The 22,044-nt window shown below is 42.9% G+C and overlaps 1 protein-coding gene across 7 annotated transcripts; it reads left to right on the top strand.

Moving 5' to 3' along the window:
• Positions 1–2,165: 2,165 nt before the first annotated feature.
• On the top strand, positions 2,166–21,734 carry LOC131982744 (serine/threonine-protein kinase WNK4-like). Of its 7 annotated transcripts, none has more exons than XM_059347327.1 (23): positions 2,166–2,631; positions 4,610–4,926; positions 6,747–6,919; positions 8,603–8,823; positions 10,123–10,280; positions 10,353–10,441; positions 10,523–10,742; positions 10,881–11,075; positions 11,431–11,596; positions 11,711–11,919; positions 13,455–13,528; positions 13,665–13,800; positions 13,916–14,032; positions 14,474–14,629; positions 14,800–14,854; positions 15,986–16,096; positions 16,325–16,845; positions 16,966–17,014; positions 17,086–17,184; positions 18,165–18,570; positions 18,657–18,862; positions 20,256–20,350; positions 21,100–21,734. In XM_059347327.1, exons 2-23 carry the CDS (start codon positions 4,627–4,629, stop codon positions 21,100–21,102), a joined length of 3,759 nt encoding a protein of 1,252 aa, XP_059203310.1. In that variant the 5' UTR covers positions 2,166–2,631; positions 4,610–4,626; the 3' UTR covers positions 21,103–21,734. The 7 variants fall into 7 exon arrangements, with proteins under 7 accessions (XP_059203310.1, XP_059203307.1, XP_059203306.1 ...); XM_059347324.1 differs by having other exon boundaries at positions 4,584–4,926; XM_059347323.1 differs by lacking the exon at positions 2,166–2,631 and adding an exon at positions 2,679–3,630 and having other exon boundaries at positions 11,434–11,596.
• Positions 21,735–22,044: the final 310 nt, after the last annotated feature.

Genomic DNA, 22,044 nt, shown 5'->3' with positions numbered 1-22,044 from the left:
ACACATTAACATAATTAAATATAAAGTATTAAAACACATTAATATAATTAAATATAAAGTAATAATACACATTAAATAATTTTATTTACAAACAATCAGAGGATTTTACAGTCAACAAGAAATTCATTTATTGTGAAATAAATAAATCTGATCGATAATCAGGAACTGAAAAATGAAGAAGATAATCTTAGATTCATGCAGCAAAAACAAACAAACACACTTGTTTGGTTGTTTTTGTTTTTGTTCGTTGTTTCACATATTAATTGATTAATTGATTGATTGTCTGATTTTCCTTTGAAGATAAAATACAAAAAGCGAGTCAGTTCAAAACTTCAGCAACATCAGACAAACAAACAAACAATCAAACAAACAAACATCATCGATCAGAAAACAAACAATAAACAAGCAGTACTGAACGGGCCCTCGCAGAGTGGAGCCGTCGGAGGAGGGCACGTCGGGGGAGGCCACGTCGGGGGAGGCCACATCGGGCGCGGCAATGTGGGCTCAGTCCCTATGCGTCCCAAATGGCGTGTCTCCTACCACTGTTCTCGGGGTAGGTGTAAAACATAATACTTGCTGTAGCCAGCAGGGGGCGCTATGACTGTGTGTCAATATTGACACGTGGGTGTGTTCTGGGCGGGACCCTAATCATGTGTGTGAAATTTGGGACAGATTGGACAATGTATGGTCAAGTTATACAGTCTCGTGTGTTATGGCGAGACGCCATATTTTGCCGCCATACCACGCCCACATAGTGTGACCGTCGGTAAAGATTTATACAACTTTTGATCCCAAAGCCCTTGTGATGGTACTGACCAAGTTTGAAGTCAATGGGATTAAATCTGTTGCAAGAGTTATGTAAAGTATGCAACGTGGTCATTTTATGAAAGGGGGCGTGGATAAAACATAAGGGGCGGGGCTTTATGAAATATTGTTATGTGGAAGTGTTAAGGGCTTGATTCTGATGAAGCATAAGAGGTTTGGACCAGATCGGACAAAGAATGGAGAAGTTATAACAATCTCGTGTTTTATGGCGAGACGCCATATTTTGCCGCCATGCCACGCCCACATAGTGTGACCGTCGATAAAGATTTATAAAACTTTTGATCCCAAAGGCCTTGTGATGCTACTGACCAAGTTTGAAGTAAATCGGGTGAAATCTGTAGGAGGAGTTTGTTAAAGTATGCAACCTGGAAATGGCCAAAAACGATGACAAGTGCGATATTCAAACCAAGATGGCGGACTTCCTGTTGGGTTTGAGGTATGGGTCCATGAGACTTTTTGGTGCGTCTTCCCATGTTACATGTATGTACCAAATTTCGTGTCTCTACGACATTCCTGTGTGAGGGACTGAATTTTCTATGACTTTCAAGGGGGCGCTGTTGAGTCATTTTGCCACGCCCATTCCTGGGACCATTAGGATACGTAAATTTCAGCGAAGATTTATGTTCATTCCAAAAATGGTGAGTTTTTGAATATGATAAAGCCCCCGAAAAGGCGATTTACTTTTGGGAAAAAGAAGAATAATAGACAGACCAATATCAATAGGGTCCTTGCACCGTTAGTGCTCGGTCCCTAAAAATAAAAGAAAGACGAGCCGTGACTCACGTGACCCTCGGAGCTCCAGAACAGTAGAAGTGTCACGTGACTCTGCTGGCGACGTCACATCACGTCAGTCAATCAACAAAATAAATAAATTGGTTTAATACAATAAATGTAAATAATGCAGTCGATGTTAAATCTACATCATTTATTAATTATTATTATTATTATTATTGTTATTAAAAATACATCAAACAAATATTGAATAATATTGGATTAAAAAAATATATATATGCATATATATGTGTGTGTGTGTGTGTGTGTGTGTGTGTGTGTGTGTGTGTGCGCGCGCTTGTGTTTTTAATCCAATATTATTCATGATTTACTGTTATTATAATACATATATAATAATAAAAGGAAATAATGAAGAATACTGTTGAGTTAATATCAATAATTCACTTTACATCCTCTCATTAAAATGTTTTAATAGCTACAACATAAATAAAAGTAATTTAATAACAAGGTGTTTAAAAAAAGCACAGCATATATAATTATAATAATAATAATAATAATAATTCAAGAAAAAATCAATATGGTAAAATAATAAAAACGTTACAAAAACAAGTATAATTAATTCATATAGTGAATAATACATTTATTTAATAAAAGATCATAAATTAAAAGCTTAAAATAATATTTTTAAATTGCTAAATAAAAATTGAAATAATAAAAATACACAATTATGTAAGTAACGACATAACTGTAGAACATATAACATTTAATACCAACACTCATAATAATAATCATAATAATAATAGTACTGAAAATAAAAATAATAATAATAATGATTATAATAATATTGAAACTCTAAAATGAGTTGATGATGACGTGTTTCCGGTGTCACTACAGGTGACAGGTGTCGGGGGGCGGGGCTTACTGCGGCCGAGCCGTCTGTCCGCAGCTGATAGAGGACCGCGAGCTGTCACAGTGACGCTGCAGCCCGAGACCCGCACACACACACACACACACACACATACGAAGAAGAAGAAAAGGAAAGTTTTATTCGCCTTCAGTTCCTCTTCACTGTCAGTGAGTACTCTCACACACACACACACACACACACACACACACACACACACTCATATAGTATTAAAACTCTCCTACAATCAGCTGTTTTAAATATCTGTTATTACTATCGTTGTTGTTGTTGTTGTTGTTGTTGTTATGTTATTATTAATAACTGAAATTGAAATTGAGCTTTTTTTCCCCAAATAAATCATGTTTTTCATTGCAAGTTTGAAAACATCTGATTACCAGAACTATTAACGATTGTTGTACTCTGGAGACCTGTTTAAACTGAGCTCTGTGTTTTATTACATCTCTGTTCCTGAAATGCTGTCACACATCGTTCATTTCTGGAGACATTACATTACATTACATTTCATGTAATTTAGCTGACTCTTTTGTCCAAAGTGACTTGCAGTAAGTAATTCAACCTGATGGTACAAGCCTCAGACCACAGGAACCAAGTAAGAACAGAACTTTAAGAGCCAACTGTAACCGCTACAGGAGTGCTATACGCTGAAGAAGAAGGGCTTGTTTTGTTTATTTATTTTAAATTAGCGACCATGACTTAGCAGAGGTATTGTTGAAGAGGTAGGTCTCCTGCAGTGGAAGATGTCTAGGCTGTCCTGATGTCGGAGGGGAGCTCGTTCCACTATTTGGGTGCCAGGACAGAGTAAAGTCTGGAAGAGGTTTTGAGGCGAGTTGACCCTTGTAGGGTGGGAGTCTCCAGCTGTTTGGCTGATGCAGAGCGGAGAGGACGGGCAGGATAGTAGGGTTTGACCAGATCCTGGATGTAAGCTTGGCCTGAACTATTTGCAGCGGAGTACACCAGAGCTGAGTCTTGAAGCATATCAGCCACTGGTAACCAGTGGAGGGAGGAGTGGTGTTGATTGAAGACCAATCGAGCAGCTGCATTCTGGATGAGCTGCAGAGGTTGGATGGCTTTGGCAGACAGACCTGCCATGAGGGAGTTGCAGTAGTCCAGGCGTGAGATGACCAACCAGCCTTTCCTCATGTCAAAACGTCAGTATAGGTTGTGTGTACAGGCAGTGAAAAACAAGCCATGTTTATGAATTTCACCGTCCACTGTATCGTCCTGCCGCAATCTTGCTGACGTAGTAGTGATTGACAGCCAAGCAAAGTTTAAAAGGGGGGATTCCTGCTTTCGGTTGGAGGACGGGGTGATGGATGGGTCCAACAAGCAGTGGACTTTCACCTGGAGAGTGGGGTTCACGTCCTGAGTGAAACAAAAGTAAACCATTTTAACTTAAGTTACGTTGTTTTCGTAAGTTACATTAATCAAAAACAGGCCATACATGTGTGCTATTTCTACTACACGCCGTTGTACCACAATCCGTGATAGGTGCCTACGTGCCGTAATTACTGGTACTGACACAAGACCTCTTCTGCCGTTTATGTTGGAGAACTTGTTGGACCAGGACTTGTGCTGCCTTCTGGCTGAGAAACAGGCAGATTCTGATGTTATGCAGCAAGAATCTGCAGGATCTGGTGGTAGCGGTGGTGTTTGCAGTGAGAGACAGTTTGTTGTCGAGAGTCACACCAAGGTTTTTAGAGGTCTCGGTGGAGGCAACCACTGTGTTCTGGACAATGATGTGGAGGTCAATGGGGGTAGAGCCCTTCCCTGGGAGGAAAAGTAGCTCAGTCTTTTCCAGGTTCAGTTTGAGACATACATAGACTCTCTTACTGACTTTATTATTAATCTGTTCTTGGACTTTGCTACATGTTTGTGTTTACATGTTAGAAAGCTCAGCCAGCATGATGCAGGTCCAGAGTCAGACCTGAACCCCTTCTACCTGGAACCACGTCCAGAAGGACGAACCTGACAAGTCTTTAACTCTTCAAGTCCCTTTAAAGAGAAATCAGCTCATTGATCCTGTAATAACTCTTGTGTTTCTTCTACTGTGACTGTTTTATTTATGTCTTGGTGTAACCATTCTGCTTTGCTTACAATTTAGCTCCTCCCTCTCATGTGACATCACAGCGAGAAGGCGGAACATCATGCTGCCTGGCGCCGCCAGCGGGACCAAGAAGACCCCCGAAGAAGAAAAAGAAGAAGAGGAGGAAGAAAAAGAGGAAGCGAGCATGGCCAATCGGATGCTGAGCTCGGACTCGGGGGAGGAGCCTCTGGCGGGCTCGTTACCGTGGCAACAGGAGGAGGAGGAGACGCAGGCAGTGGCGTCATCTCCAGACGGACGCTTCCTCAAGTTCAACATCGAGATCGGACGAGGATCCTTCAAGACTGTCTACAAAGGTCTGGACACAGAGAACACGCTTGAGGTGGCCTGGTGCGAGCTGCAGGTACACACCTACACACAACTACACAACTACACAACTACACACCTACGGCTACACAACTACAACTACACAACTACGGCTACACAACTACACGGAGAACACGCTGGAGGTGGCCTGGTGCGAGCTGCAGGTACACAACCACAGCTACACACAACTACACAACCACAGCTACACAACTACTGCTACACAGCTACACAACTACACGGAGAACACGCTGGAGGTGGCCTGGTGCAAGCTGCTGGTACAGCTACACAACTACACCCTTCACAGTTTAACATGATCAATAATACACTATTATAAACTACTGTGTCACTTCAAATCTGTGTGTGTGTGTGTGTGTGTGCTTCAGGTTCAACTGAAGCTCTTAGTCAGACAGTGTTGCTGTTTTTATTTTTTTTCAGGGAAATTCAACTTTCTTTCATGTTCTTCTGTCTGAGTTGTTGTGATTGTTTGACTCCAGCTGCAGGACGCATGGATTATATAGATTATATATTTGATATGTTTTATATGTTCCAGAGAGCAGTGTGACTGTTATCAGTCGGATGTGTCACATTACTGCAGACAATCATGGGAAATGAGCAGCACGCACACACAAACACACACAAACACACACAAACACACACAAATACAATAAAAAATTAAACTAAGAAGATAAATAATTATTCATAAGTAATAATTACAAATTAGAAAAAATATTTTTTTATTGTTTTAATAAGTTTAAAATTCATATTCACTTTTTCCTTTTATTTATAATAAATATTTAAAGTTCAGATCCAGAAGTTCTTCCTGAACACAATGAACTGAAAAACATTACAACCATAAACACACACACAGTGAACTCTGACCTCATTAACTGTGTGTGTGTGTGTGTGTGTGTGTGTGTGTGTGTGTGTGTGTGTGTGTGTGTGAGAGAGAGAGAGCTTTTTTATCAACATCAACCAGCAGCCGTCTGTCCAATCAGATATCACATGCTGTCATCACACAAACTGCTGAGTCACCGTTTATACTTTATCTCTCACACACACACACACACACACACATACGCGTGCACACACACACACACACACACATACGCACACACACACGCACACACAAATACAGACACACAAACACATACTGCAACACACTGCAACACACATAAATTCTTTAAAAATGTGAATTTAACAGAATTTTGTTAGAAACACTTTTCCAAGTGCCCACAAAAAACAGTTTTCTCTGCATCTTGAAGTAACGTCATGTTTCCAGCCTCTCCTGTCCTCTCCTCTCTGCTCTGTGTAAACAGCCTCTCCTGTCCTCTTCTCTCTGCTCTGTGTAAATAACCTCTCCTGTCCTCTTCTCTCTGCTCTGTGTAATAAGATTTTCAGTGAATATTTGTCACATGACCGTTGGTCTCAGCAGAATCAATCATGTCTTCACAGTGTCTCTGAGGAGCAGAATTTAATGTTTTTAACAGGATCTGGTTAGTGCAAACACATTTTTAATTTTAAATGACACATGTAGAATAAAGAGATTCTGACTCAAATATCAACATTTAACACAAGTTTTAGTCACTTTTTATTACAGATGATGCGTTCATGGACCACCGGAAAGTTCAAACTCTGACGATAGTCTAAATGTTTTTCCAGTTTCTTTTTATTATAAACAGATTGTTGGTGATCTCTTAAAGAAAACTTGAGTTTCAGAGCCAACAATGGGATTCACAATATATCAGAACTCTCTGTGGGCTCAGTGCCCTTCATGTGGGCTGTCAGGTGTTTACTGTGTTCCGTCAGTGCATTATCGATAAATGAATAACTGTAATATCTGATGATGACAACCCTCAGACTCACCGCCTGACGAAAGCGGAGCGGCAGAGGTTCACTGAGGAGGTGGAGATGCTGAAGGCTCTGCAGCACCCCAACATCGTACGCTTCTTCGACTCCTGGAAGTCCACGCTGAGGGGCCACAAATGTACCATCCTGGTGACGGAGCTCATGACGTCAGGGACCCTGAAGACGTGAGTCCACAAAAACCAGAACCAGATCTTTACCTGCGTTTACTGTACATTTTCTATTGATTGTAGCTTTTTCTTTTTTCAAAATATTCCTGAACACACCAAGACATTTGACTCCCTGAACACACCACCACATTCAAGTCCCTGAACACACGACAACATTTAATAAGTTCCTGAACACACCACAACATTTAATAAGTCCCTGAAGACACGACAACATTTAATAAGTCCCTGAACACACCACGACATTTGAGTCCTTGAACACACCACAACATTTAATAAGTCCCCGAAAACACCACCACATTTAATAAGTCACTGAACACACCACGACATTTGAGTCCCTGAAAACACCACAACATTTAATAAGTCCCTGAACACACCATGACATTTAATAAGTCCCTGAACACACCATGACATTTAAGTCCTTGAACACACCACAACATTTAACTTGCATCTCTGGATGTCCCACCCTCAGCCGAGTCCCTGAACGTCCCATTCTCAGCCGAGTCCGTGGCCCTCATTTATCAAACGAGCGTACGACAGAAAGTGAGCATAAAGTGGGCGTAAGATCATTTCTACGCAAGGCTCGGCATTTATCAATTTGGACGTGAGCGGAGGGTACGATCAGATCTCACATCTGCTCTCAGCTCGTGTACGCAAATTTGAGTCAGCGTGAAGTCCACACGTCTGAGTCGTAGAATTGATCTTAGACTATTGTATCGATGCCTGGAGCTGATAAAACTCTGTGGTGTTTTGATTTTTAATGGTGACAAAGCAAAACATGTTTAGACTACATCATTTATCATTAAAACATAATTTAAAATAAATACACCCTGCAACCGTGAAATTCTTTAATCAGAATAAGTGCCGAGGCTATTAAATGTTTTTGTCTTCTGCTATTTACCGTTATCCTGCTGTACACCGGAGCGTCAGCCTCTCCTTCACCACAGGTATAAAAATAGAAACATTCCAATCAGCCCTGCCATACGCTCCTCTGACTAGGACATCATTATTAGTAAATGTAAAGAGGTGAATAATATATCTCCATCATAATAATAACAACAATATTTGGATATTATATATATTATTAGGCTTTATATATCACAATGTATAAATTAATTACTCAAACCTCGCCGGGAGTTTAATGGTCCGCTACTCTGCTGACAGCACCACTGATTTCCTTAGAATTAACTTTTTATGCTGCCAAACAAAACAAGTTTGTTGTTTTGCAGCTGTTGGACGTCAGCGTTTCACTTTCTGGTTCTGAGAAATTCCTCTTCTTTTAGAATTAAAACTTACTTTAAAACATTGTTTACTTCCTTAAACCAAAAAGCTGTGAAAATGTTTAAGTCTGTGCTCTGAATGTAAAATATTCACTGAACTTGTTTGAGTATATAACTATAATTACTTTTATTTCATAAACCTCCGTCGCTGCGTATTTCTGTAAAATGTGTATTGCGCTCTTGTTGTTATTTGTAACGGTGCATGTTGCTAATAAAGCTGGCTTTGGGGGGCCGCCACATTTATCAACAGCCGATCATTTTTACGCTGTGATTGGAGAGATACGACCGTTTGATAAATCACACATGAACCCTGTCGTAAGACGAAATATATACGCTCAGATCTTCGTTCGTTTCCATGCTCGTTTCCACGCTCCTTTGATAAATGAGGGCCCGTGTGTTTCAGGTACCTGCGCAGGTTCCGTCAGATGAAGCTGAAGCTGTTACAGAGTTGGAGCTTCCAGATACTGAAGGGTCTGCAGTTCCTGCACTCACGCTGCCCCCCCATCCTGCACCGAGACCTCAAGTGCGACAACGTCTTCATCACAGGGCCGAACGCCTCCGTCAAGATCGGAGACCTCGGCCTCGCCACGCTCAAGAAGGCTTCGTTCGCCAAGAGCGTCATCGGTAAGAGAGCGGCGAGCACGGAGACCCTTCCCATTGAAAATGTCCACTTCCAAAGAAACGCTATGAAAATTTTACAGATTAATATTTTTTCTACTTTTTTCTGCATAAATCTCCCAAACAACTTCCGCCCTACTCAAAAGTACCAAACATTCAAAGATTTTGAGGATTTAACCCTTTAAATGTTTGATTACATGATGTCACTGTTTTTCAAAGAAAAAACACAATAATGTAGTTATTTTCCAGATAATAAATTATTTTTGGCTGGGGCATTGGTTTTTAAATATGTTTGTGACAAAATTGATTTTGATGCATTTTTAGTTTTTGTGTCAGATTTAAAATGTAAAAACCCCTTCATGGCCACTTGATGGCAGATATGTCTATTTTCAAAAACCACTATAAAAATATGACACATTCGGGGCGTCCTGGTGGCTCACACTGGTAGAGCGCTTACCATGAAGGCTGAGTCCTTGCTGCGGCAGAGCCAGGTTGCCGCATGTCTTCCCCTCTATCACCCCCTTTAAATCTATAACTTTCAATAAAAGCAAAAAAATGCCAAAAAAATAATCTAAAAACGAAAAAAAAATGTTGACACATTTTTAAACCGATATATCGAAACTATTACAGCCTTGGAGTCTTGCTGGTAGGTAATGCCTGGAGTCAGTTTCTGTGATTAATGACAAACTGGATATCCTTTTTACTTATGTTTTGTTTTGTTCTTTTTAATGTCGGCTGTAAAAAAAATATGACGTGTATATATATATATTTATATATATATATATACATATATATGTATATATATATATATCTATATATATATATATATATTTTATATATATATTTATATATATATATATATATACACGTCAATTTTTTTACATTTGATAGCTTTGATCAGGACTGAAGTTGGTTGAAAGATTTAACCCAAAAAAGTTGAAAAAAATATATATAAAATAATATTTTTATAGCGTTTTTTTAAAGGGAAATGTCCGCCATTACGTGGCCATAAAAGGGGTTTTTACATTTTAAATCTGAAATCTAAAAATGCATCAAAATCAATTTTGTTCTTAATCTTTGACTATCTAAGGCTGTGATAAAAACAGTGCCCCAGCCAAAAATTATTTATTATATGTAAAATAAATACATTTTTGTGTGTTTTTTCTTAGAAAAACAGTGACATCATGTAATCAAAATGGCATTAAAAGGGTTTTTGGAAGTAGATATTTTCAGCGGGGAGGGTCTGAAAGGGTCATAAATTAAAGTAATCCCAGAGGGTTAAAGTTACCGTTGTGATGCGTTCAGGGACCCCGGAGTTCATGGCTCCAGAGATGTACGAGGAGAAGTACGACGAGGCTGTGGACGTTTACGCCTTCGGCATGTGCATCCTGGAGATGGCCACGTCCGAGTATCCGTACTCCGAGTGTCAGAACGCCGCCCAGATCTACCGCAAGGTCACCAACGTAAGTCTGCGCCCCCCGGAGCGCTGCCAGTTTACTGTCTATGTCATATGTTTGACTGTTTGTTTCACTCAGGGAATAAAACCCGACAGTTTCTCCAAAGTAAAAGTCCCAGAGCTGAAGGAGATCATCGAAGGCTGCATCCGGACTGACAGCAGAGAGAGGTGACAATCGATCGTCCAGATCTATGAAATGTGATCCGGACCTCAGCCGGTTCTGATCGTCTCGTTGTTTTCCCGCCGCAGGTTTACAATCCAGGACCTGCTGGATCTGCGGTTCTTCCAGGAGCAGCTGGGCGTCCACGTGGACCTGGCGGAGGAGGACGACGGCTCCAAGGCAGCGCTGAAGCTTTGGCTTCGGATGGACCACAACAAGAAGCTGCACGGGAAATACAAAGACAACAACGCCATCGAGTTCCTGTTCGAACTGTACAAAGACGTCCCGGAGGAGGTCGCTGTGGAGATGGTACCCGCACCGCCGTGCTGATATCATCACTGTGTTACTGTGTTACTGTGTGTTACTGTAGACGTACCCGCACCACTGCACTGATGACATCACAGTTATGATGCGGCGGGCAGTCTCACCTGTCTGTGTGTCTCTCAGGTGGTGCTGGGGTTTGTGTGCGAGGCGGACTATAAGGTGGTCGCCAAGACGATTAGACACCGAGTGACAGTCATAAAGCGGCAGCGGGAGAAACTGCGCCGCCTGCAGGAGGACGCAGTGACTGAGGAGGACCCCGCCCCCCAGCTGACTGAACCTTCCAATCAGAGACCTGCTGCTGGGCCACCAGCCAATCAGGTGAGTTTGAAGCAGGACAGCGCCTCCTGCTGGCAAAGATCGGAAAATGTGAGGCTTTTGGGTTTTTTAATCTTTTGTCATCAAACAAATCAACTTCATTTCAACTCGGGTGGTCCGTAGCGTACTGGGTTACACAGGCGCCCCATGTATAGAGGCTACAGTCCTCGCTGCGGTGGAGCCGGGTTCGAATCCGGCCTGAGCTCCCTTTGCCGCATGTCCTCCCCTCTGTCACCCCCTTTCTATCTGTCTCTCTCTTTCAATAAAGCATGTAAAATGCCAAAAAAATAATCTTAAAAAAAAAAATAAATAAATAAAAATAAAAAAAAAAATAAAAAAACTTCATTTCAACTCCCAGCAGGACCACGCCCCTCCCGCCTGGATACAAGCCACGCCCACAGCAACAGTGACATCATCGAGCAGCAGCCCGGTGGACTCTGGGATCAGCAGCGTGTCCAGCAGGACGGGAGGAGATGAGGAGGACGACAAGGCGGCCTCCCACGCCTCCCACTCCTCAGCCACATGTTAGTGTTATGATGTTTGTCAATGTATTAATATTTAAACTTTTATCTTTAAATATTGATTATTTGTTTTTGTTTATTCATTTTATTTATTATGTTATTGTAATATTTGTGCAGGGGACTGGGAGCCGGACAGCTCCTTCAGCTCCTCAGGTGTCCCGGAGAAGGTCGAAACCACGCCCCCTCCCGTCACTCACCACTCCCCCCTCCCCTCTGGCCCCGCCCCTGCTCCGGTGGCTCAGGAAACCCCTCAACCTTGGGCTCCTTCTCCTGTGACCAGGGCTCACCCTAAAGCTCCACCCCTTCCTGTGCTGCGCTTCCCCAAGGTGAGCAGAGGGCGGCCTTACAGGGGGCGCTGACACTCATTTATAATTATTTATGAAACACATATTAAAATAATAAGTTGTTGTTTGATCCTATAAAAGCAGCAGGAAAGTTTTTTTGTCTGATTTGTTAATAAAGCAGCCAAAGAAGATTTCCAGATAAAGTTTGCAGCTCTGTCGCCCTCTGGAGGTCAGAGAGCTTCAGCCAATAATAATGCATTTGGTTTTTATAACGCTTTTAAAAGGTACTCAAAGTCGCTTAACATAACAGAATTGAGACACACACAAACACAAAATGAGAGAGAGATGAGAGGTTATGAGTTCAGGTCTTGTAAGGTGTCTTGAAAAGGTTTTGAGTTGATTTTTGAAGGCGTGGAGTGAGTCTGGATTGTGGCGTGCAATGTTGCGGAGGTGAAAGAAGGCTGTTTTGGTGATGTTCTTGATGTGGGATATGAAGGAGAGAGTTGGATCCAGGGTGATGGCGAGGGTTATCAGGCTCCAGGTCAGGCTTCTTGAGGATGGGTATGATGGCAGCAAACTTGAAACAGGAGGGAACCGTACCAGAGGTGAGGGAGGAGTTTACAATGCCAGTTATGAGTGGGGTGAGACAGGGGGGCAAGCTTTGACGAGGATGGAGGGAATGGGGTCCAGGGGGCAGGTGGGGAGTTTAATGCTTGAGAGAATGTTGGAAAGGTCAGATGCAGTTATGGATGAGAAGGGAGAAAGACTATGGTTTGTTAGTAAAGGAGGTGAAGGTTTTGGGTTGAGGCTGGCAGAGGAGGAGGTGGCAAGCTGGCTGTGAATGTTGTCATTTTGAGTGAAAAAATTATATAAAGTTATTGCATTTTTCCGGGGTGAAGGAGTGTGAGATGTGGTCCATAGGTTTGAGCTTGTTTGTAGTAGAAAACAGAGTGCGGGTGGATATGATCATTGTAGGTTTGGTAGTGAACAGTGAGTCCAGTTTTCTTGTGTAGGCGTTCCAGTTTTCTGCGCTGTTTCTTTAGTTGGTGAAGTTTGGGAGTGTACCAGGGAGCAGAGTGAGTGAATGAGACATTTTTTGTTTTTATGGGAGCAAGCTGGTTGAGGCAGGTGGACAGAGTGTGGGTGTACAGGTTGACGAGGTCCGTTGGAGTTGTGTTTTCAGTGAGGGTGGAGTCAGCTATAGTGTTGGATATGCATGTGGAGAGGGAGGTTGGACAGAGGGACTTGAGTTTGCGAAAGGTTAGAGTGTGGTTTTGTCTGGGTTGGGGGCTGGGAATATTGATGTCCATGATGATGGTCAGGTGGTCGCAGATGGTGAGGTCAGTGTGTGAGAGGTTGTCTATATGGAGGCCAGTGGAACAAACCAAGTCCAGAATGTGCCCACGGCAGTGGGTGGGGAAATTTACATGTTGGGTGAGGTTGAAGCAGTTGAGAATGTCCAAAATGTCTGTTGTACTTTTACAGTCAGGGGAGTCAATGTGAATGTTAAAGCTGCTGACTTGCGTTCGCCCCGGTGCATCATGGGAAGCAAACTGACTCCTTCTGTTTGTGTGCAGAGCATCGCTGTGTCCCACAATGCCGAGCGGCAGCCATCTGGATCCTTCTGTGGCTTCTCTTCACCTATTGACAGGTCACACACACACACACACACACACCTTTACTACTTTTTTAAAATTATCCCACAGAGACAAAGTAGACATATTAAATAAAGTCTGACATTAAATTGTTTGACTTTTAATTGTGTCTTTTCACTTCCTGTCGTGTAGCTGCACCTCTGATGTGACCTCCGGTTTGAGTGACGGCACTGACGGCCAATCAGACAAGGGCAACCAAGAAGTGACCAGACGGGCAGTGACGAAGCATTTTAGGAGGAGAGCGAGGGCTCGTCTGAGAATCACCGGGGTGATGTCATCATGACATCATTGTAGATGTCACATTAATATACTGTTTATAACATGCTGTGTGCTTCTGTGTTACTGTGTGTAACTGTGTGTTACTGCATGTGTGGTACGTTCAGGTGTCTGACATGGTGGACCGGGTTGTGGAGTGTCAGCTGCAGACTCACGACAATAAGATGGTGGCGTTTAAGTTCGACCTGGACGGAGACAATCCAGAGGACATCGCCTCTGTGATGGTGAGAAGCAACAACAGAAAAAGACGAAGTTAGAGCAGAAGAACAAGGCGCAGTTAGAGCTGAAAAACAAGATGAATTTAGAGTGGGAAAAAAGGCCTTAGAGCGGGAAAAAAAAGACAAACCTAGAGCGGAAAAACAAGACGAACCTAGAGTGGAAAAAAGTCAAACTTAGAGTGGAAAAACAAGATGAAGTTAGAGCGGAAAAACAAGACAACCTTAGAGCGGAAAAACAAGATGAAGTTAGAGCACAAAAACAAGACAAACCTAAAGCGGAAAAACAAGACGAACTTAGAGCGGAAAAACAAGACGAAGTTAGGGCGGAAAAATAAGATGAAGTTAGAACAGACTTATATTTTATTTTGAATCTTTTCATGTTGTGTCCAGGTCGTTCGCTGTGATGAAACATATGAAAACATTGAATATGTTGTGATGTGTGTTCAGATCCACAGAGACTTCATCACGGCGTCAGAGCGAGAAGGGTTCATCCTCCGCATGTATGACATCATCAACAGGGCGGAGTCTATGATGCATCAGCAGCAGGTGGCTGACTCCGACAGGTTATCTCAGCTGAATGCTTCCACGCTGCCTGAGAGCGCCGTACGTGTGTGTAGAGGAACTTCTATATATAATACAATATATATATTATATATTGTATATATATAACATCATAGACTTTTACAGCATGTAGCGCGGACTGTTCCATCAGTAATGTGTTCTTTTTCTGGTTCAACATTTTATTCCTAATTTATTTTTTGTTTTGTCCTTAGCCGAGCCTGCCAGCAGCCGGCCTCTCCAGGAATCTGTCCTCGTCTTCACTACCTGGTGAGAAAAACAAAGTTACTTTACACTGTTTTAAAGTTTACGAAATAAAATCAGCTGCAGCTAAACTTTCAGCTCAGATCCAACAGGATGAGAACTCTTTACCTGTTCAGGAGTATTTTAGGAAGGCAAACCAATTACAAATGTACTAATTCATCTGAAACTTTGCTATGATTCATCACATGTTTTCCTTCTTAAGACAGAAACTTTAATAATAGATATTAGTCTGTAGACTGGAGAACCATTTTCATCCAGCTAACTTGAGGTCACAGGTCAAGGGAGCTGGTCAGTCAGCTGGTTAGTCAGCTGGTTATTTAGCTGGTTAGTTGGAAGGTTTGTTAGCTGGTTAGTCATCTGGCTGGTTAGCTAGTAGCTAGTTAGTAAGCTGGTTAGTCAGTTGGTAAGTCAGCTGGCTAGTTTGTCAACAGGTTAGTTTCCTTGTTAGTCAGCTAGTTAGTCAGCTTGTTAGTTAGCTGGTTAGTCAGATGGTTATTTGGATGGATAGTTAGCTAGTTAGTCAGTTGGTAAGTTAGCTGGTTGGTCAGCTAGTTAGTCAACCAGTTAATCAGCTGGTTAGTTAGCTGGTTAGTAAACAGGTTAGTCAGCTGGTTAGTTGGATGGTTAGTCAGCTGTATAGTTAGCTGGTTAGTCAGCTGGTTAGTTAGATGGTTAGTTAGATGGTTAGTTAACTGGTTAGTGAGTTAGTTAGTCGGTTAGTTAGCAGTTGGTTAGTTAGCTGGTTACTTTATAAAAAGTAATATGTCAGGTTTTTTACCATTCCCATTTACCAGAATAAGCACTTCTGCCTGGAAGTTTTATTTTACATACTTTTTTTTTACTTTAAAGATTTGAAAATAATTCCAAAATAGAATATCAAAAATGGAAATAAAAAACCTTTTTTTGGGTTAAAAAATAGTTTTGTGAAGAAAAAGAAAAAATAATTGTTGGTTTTATTTTTGTGTTTCATAACAAAAACTTGACAAGAACAAACTTGTTAGCAGATTGTTTACAAATATGAATAAGTATAGAAGGTAAATCTGTGGTATGATGGTATGTTAATATAGATACATTAAATCATTAAATCTTTACACAGCCAAGATATCTCAATGATCAATTGATGCATTTTCTCATCAGACATCACGGATACCGATCCCACCCCTTTAAATGGCGGAGACTTCTACATCGACCCTGAGGCCACACCCCCCGTCAGACCACTGAGATCACAGTCTTTCCACACCTCCTCAGGTATGTAACACATGGTCCTTTTTCAAATTTAGTCATTTTTAAACATGTTTTAGAAATTAAAGGAAGAGTTAATTACAATAATGCAATAAGTTGTGGCATCACTCAAGGAAGCGTCCTGGTCCATTTAACCTTTTAGAAAGTTAAAGAATCGTCTTATTCTCTGTTTGTTTATAATGATTCATGACGATGTTGATAGAAACTTACTATTGATACCCCCCCTCCCCCCAGCCTCCTCACATGAGCTCCCCCCCTTCCCCCGTCAGTACCCCCACCCAGACCCCGACCCCTTCCCCCCTCCCCCTCAGTATCACCTCCCGTCTCCCCCTTACTCCCCCTACACCTCCCCCTCCCCTGGCCTCCCCCCGTCCCTCCTCACCCCTTCCTCATCTTCCTCAGCCCCCCCTCCCCCCCCTCCTCACTGGCCCCCCCCTGACCAGCCTATCTTCTCTCTGGCCAATGTCTTTTCTCTTGCCATGAGTGTGGCCCAGTCCTTCATGCCCCCACCGGGGACCCCCAACCAGGGCTTTCACCCCCACCTCCAGCCCCTGTCTCCCCCATTTCCCTCCCCCCTATCTCCCCCCATGTCCCCATCCCTGAACCCGAAGCTCCATCCTCCGAGTCAGGCCTCCTTCCCTGCTCCTTTCTCCTCCCAGATGTCCTTCAGTCCCCCCACCCCTCAGACAGGCTCCACCCCCAACAGCCAGCAGGGGGCGCCACCCGGCCGGATGCCTGGCACACCTCAGGACCAGGTGAGCTTCTGTGGGTCTCTGTGGTCTGGGAGGGGGTCAAAGGGACCTGGTCTCTGTAGTCTGTGGGGTCAGAGGGACCTGGTATCTGTAGTCTGGCACTAATAAAATCATTCATTTCAGGCTGTCGGTCCTGTTCAGCTGAAGGTCGGTGAAGCTCCGCCCCCTCGTGGTGAGTCCCTACTGACATCACAAAGTGACATCACACCAGACTGAAGGACTCATCATTGATCTTCTTCACAGGTTCAGAGACTCCCAGTCCTCCCAGTTCCCCCAGTCCTCCCAGTGTCCAGATGTCCTCCTCTGTCTCGCCATCCCTTAGACTGTCCCCCATCCAGGAGGGTAAGACTCTGTGATACATCTGCCCTTTGACCCATTTCACGTCTTTTTTGTGTTTTTTGTTTTTTTGTTGTTGTAATTTTACGTTTTGGGGGGAAATTTTACTGTATTTTTTAGATTATTTCATGTTTTTTTTATTTTAGTTAGTCAGCTGGTTAGTTAGCAGGTTAATAAGATGGTTTGTTAGCTGGTTAGTTAGTTGGTAAGTTAGCTGGTTAATCAGCTGTGAGTTAGCTGGATAGTTAGCTGATTAGTTAGCTGGTTAGTCAGCTGGACAGTTAGCTGGTTAGTTGTCTGGTTCGTTGGATAGTTAGTGTCGTGGCAATTTTGTGGATTGCACTAAGTTAATGGGTGAGCTGGCCAAACAAGACCCACACAATACTCCGCTCGACTTATATTTGAAGTATTTCCCAGCATTGACTCTTCAGCAAGTCTCAATGTGGCCCTATCTTCCTGCCCTATGCATCACATCAGGACAGACCCCACTTATCTCCACGTTCCCCTCTAACATGGTGTTATCAGAGTTAGTTAGCTGGTTTGTCAACCAATGAGTCATCTAGTTAGTTAGCTGGTTAGTTAGCAGCTGGTTAGTCAGCTGGTGAGTCAGCTAGTTTGTTAGCTGGTTAGTTAGCAACTGGTTATTAGCTTGTTAGTCAGCTGGTTAGTTAGCTGGTTAGTTGGATGGTTAGCTAGCTGGTTAGTTATCTGGTTAATAGGCTGGTCAGTCAGCTGGTGAGTTAGCTGGATAGTTAGCTGGTTAGTCAGCTGGTGAGTCAGCTGGTTTGTCAGCCTGTGAGTCAGCTAGTTAGTTAGCTGTTAGTTAGCAGCTGGTTGGTCTGCTGGATGGTTAGCTGGTTACTCAGCTGGTTAGTTGGATGGTCAGTTATCTGGTTAGTTAGCTGGTTAGTCAGTTGGTTAGTTGGATGGTTAGTTAGCATAGCGACCACACCTCCTCTGACTCTTCTTCTTCTGTTGTCTTCCAGTGAAGAATCCTCCGGTCTTCACTGTCGGCCGTTTCCAGGTGACGCCCTTTAAAGACACCCCAGCTGTTCGTCACCTGGAGCCCCGCCCCCTCAGCCAGGCAACACCCACCGCCCACTCCCCACCTCCCTCTAGGGCGAGCCAATCAGAGAGCTCTGAGAGCAGCACAGAGGAGCGTAGCCAATCGGAGAGCAGTGTCTGCACGGTGAGCGTCTCCCCGGAGGCCAGAGGAGGAGAAGAAGAGGAGAGGAGGAGGGGGGCGGGGCAGAGACTGAGCCTCAGCCTGTGGGAGGGGCCAGCCGGCAGCTCCGGCCAATTACGGAGCCGCTCGGCGCCGTATGTCAGCTCCGACGAATCGGAGAGCGAGAAGGAGGAGATGTGGGTGGAGCTGGAGGAGCTCCGTGAAAGGTGATTCGTTGATGAAAATAACTTAATGATGGAACAAAACAAAGATAATCAATAAAATTCTTCTTCTATGAATCATTTAATGGCAGACACCTGGAGGAGGTGCTGAACCTGCAGGCCAATCAGAAGCAAGAGATCGAGGCGCTGTACGTGAGGATGGGTAAAGCCCCGCCCCCTGGCATCGTCCCCCCGGCCGCCATGTTGAACCAGCGCCAGCGCCGCCTCTCCAAGAGCGGGAGCTTCCCCCCCCTGCGCAGAAACAGCCTGCAGAGACTGGAGGCGCCGCACCCTGCAGGTGGGGAGGACGCACACAGAAACAATTAATTAATAATTATTATTATTATAATGACCTCTGAGGCGTGTTCTATCAGCGTGGATTATGGAAAAGCCTGGCTTGTTTAAATAAGCCTCGATAATTTAAGTGAGAGATGCGTTCCATCAAAGTGGCTTATGTGACTCCCCGCTCAGTAACCATGGTAACTTACACCACTGAACAAGCTTGCTCCGGGGCAGGCTCATTGTCCAGCTTACTTTAGCTGTTTGTCAAATAATTCCCAATGGGCGAAAACAATATCCCAAAAGTCAGTTCCGCCAAGTTTCTGTTCGGGCGCGCATCACTTTTGTCATGTCCACGTGGAAAGTTTAGACTTTGTTTTTATTTATGTGACAGTCTGGTTTAGACACTTTTTCTCACAATGTGACGAGGCATGAATTCACACACCTATTTCAGTCAATCGGTTGTTTAATTCATGCAACTTTTGTTTTAGAATGAACCCTTTATTTGAAAGCTAAACATGTATGATTTAAGAAAAGTGTGCAAAAGTTTTTGAGTAGTCCTTTCATTCATTTTGTTCTAGCTGTTAAGACAAAAACAAACAAACATTAAATGCAGTCTAAACCACTTTCTGCTGTGGTAAATGTATACTTAGATCAGCCCAAACATTATTACGTTTTCACTTGTCCAAGTCCCTTTTTGCCTGTTCAGATTCCTACTGTTGAGATGTAACAGAATAATTAATATAGGACATCGTTACTTCGCCAAGTCAGGCCAATTTACAGTGAATTAATTTTAGTTGTGAGTTCTCTGAACTTAGCCTACACCTAACTGTGAACATACAGCTGTTATTATCCAGCCTACTGATAATATAGCTACTCTTATTGTATCTAGTGATCTAATTGTGAATTTATTAACAACTACAAATAACACATTAAGTAGGATTGAATTATTCGTGCATTTTATCAGTCTGCAAATTTTTTTGCCATACCATCTCCCTGGCTCTGTTAATGGCAGTAGTATTGTCTGTTATTGTGGCCGTCATTTTATATTCTTCATAAAGCTCCAACAGCATTGTTTGCTCGGCCACCGAGGAAAACACAGCGACGTTTTTCACCTCTTTTTGTGACCGTCACTTGATATTCTTTATAAAGCTTTTATGACATCTTATTGGCTGTTCCCAGCTGTTCCAAGATTGATTAGTACGGGCTGCTTATATACTCCGCTCGCGCACAATGCTGGCTTGTATAGCCTGGGTTGAGTTAGTGCTTACTAGACTCGGCTGAGCTGCGTTAGTGAAATGGCTTTAGCCTGAAGTGAAAGTTCAGTGTTAATTCTAACCAGGCTTTTTCAATGAAGCCAAGGTTTGTTTTGCCACGTTGATGGAACACCCTCTGGTCTGTTTGTCACTCAGGCATCATGAGGAAGAACTCGGTCAGCGGCAGCAGCAGCGGCTCTCAGGGGAGAGGCGGGAAGGGCGTGACCTTCGCCCCCGGACACAGCGGCACGGTGAGCAGCAGCAGGCCACACGCCTCACAACAGCACGCCACATGCCACACAACAACACGCCTCACAACAGTATGCCACACACCTGAAAACAGCACGCCACATGCCTCACAACAGCACTCCACACGCCTCACAACAGCACGCCACATGCCACACAACAACACGCCTCACAACAGCACTCCACAAGCCTCACAACAGCACGCCACATGCCTCACAACAGCACGCCACACACCTGACAAAAGCACGTCTCACAATAGCACGCCTCACAACAACACGCCACACAACAGCACGCCACACGCCTCACAACAGCATACCTCACAACAACACACCTTATAACAACACGCCACACACCTCACAACAACATGGCACACAACAGCACGCCATATGCCTCACGCCATATGCCTCACGCCAGCATACCTCACAATAACACGCCTTACAACAACACGCCTCACAACAACACGCCTTACAACAACATGCCACACAACAACACGCCGCACGCCTCACAACAGCACGCTGGTGAGTTAGTTGGACAGTTGGCTGGTTAGTTCACTGGTCTGTTAGCTGGTTAGTTATCTGGTTAATAAACTGGTAAACACAACAGCATGCCACACGCCTCACAACATCCCTGTTTGTTTCTTTCAACTTGTTTAATTTGTGAAGAAAAAAGAGAGAAAAAAAACTTAACATTCAGATCTTTAATACTCCTCAGCTTCATCTTTAATTTTCTTTGACCTTTGACCTCTTCCCCCCAGTGACCTGTTCCGACTGAAGACGACAAAGACAATTTTCATCAAACCTGCAGAAATATGAAAATCATTTTGCTATATTCACTTTGATTCCAGATTTTTTTCTGTTTTATATTTTGCCGTTTCAGCACTTTATGCAGAAAACAAACATTCTTATTTTCACTGTTTGTCTTGTGAGGTTCTGCAGATTCAACATTATTTTTTGAGGATTTATTTGTGAGATTTCTGCGGAGAAATATTTATAATGTGACATAAAGACTCAGAAGTCTCCTGCACTGAATATAACATGTAATAACTGCTTTATAACAGCGTGAGCTGAAGATTGTTTTATATATTTACAGCTGCTTTCTATTAATTTATGATCTGTTGAGACACAACAGACAGATACACACATGATATTATTAACTTTCTATTACATGTTTATATGCTGGTTATAAATTATTATAATTTTGGATCCACCATGAGTCACAGTGTGATTTATTTAAAGATCTTTTATAGAATGAAACACTGAGAGCTGATGTGTAAAACATTGTCTTGTTTCTTTGACATCGAGATTTCATTCACGTTTGAATTGTTTACAAATGTGGAAAATTATGTTTAAAGCTTAAATGTGTCTATCTAATAAAAATGAGCCTGAAACAACAGAATTACTGTTCTTCTTTGTTTCGTTTGGTTTTTAACGTGTTGAAAAAGCCCCTTATTGTGAATCTAATGTGTCAGCCATCCATCCTCTGAATGCTTGAGGTCTCTAGTTTGTGGTTGTAAAATGTCATGGAGCTGTGATTATCCTAGACGTCACAGCAGCTAATTTTACACACTGAGCTCAAGTTTCACTCACTAACATCATCACACATGAAGAACTTTGGGCTCATTGAATCCACAAGTCTCAGCTTTCCAGTTAGACCCAATTTATGCAGCTCACAGACTGTTTAGGGACCCCAGGATGCACAA

The sequence above is a fragment of the Centropristis striata genome, chromosome 13, assembly GCF_030273125.1.
Source record: "Centropristis striata isolate RG_2023a ecotype Rhode Island chromosome 13, C.striata_1.0, whole genome shotgun sequence".
Lineage (NCBI taxonomy): Eukaryota > Metazoa > Chordata > Actinopteri > Perciformes > Serranidae > Centropristis > Centropristis striata.
The sequence above is the reverse complement of the archived record's forward strand: the minus strand, read 5'-3'. Positions and strand labels throughout refer to the sequence as shown.

Coding starts and splice junctions, on each gene's coding strand:
- LOC131982744 (XM_059347322.1), top strand. CDS start 3,600: ATGACCAACCAGCCTTTCCTCATGTCAAAAC. Junction 6,920..8,602: donor ACGTCAGGGACCCTGAAGAC/GTGAGTCCACAA, acceptor CGTGTGTTTCAG/GTACCTGCGCAGGTTCCGTC. Junction 17,015..17,085: donor TGAAGCTCCGCCCCCTCGTG/GTGAGTCCCTAC, acceptor TCTTCTTCACAG/GTTCAGAGACTCCCAGTCCT.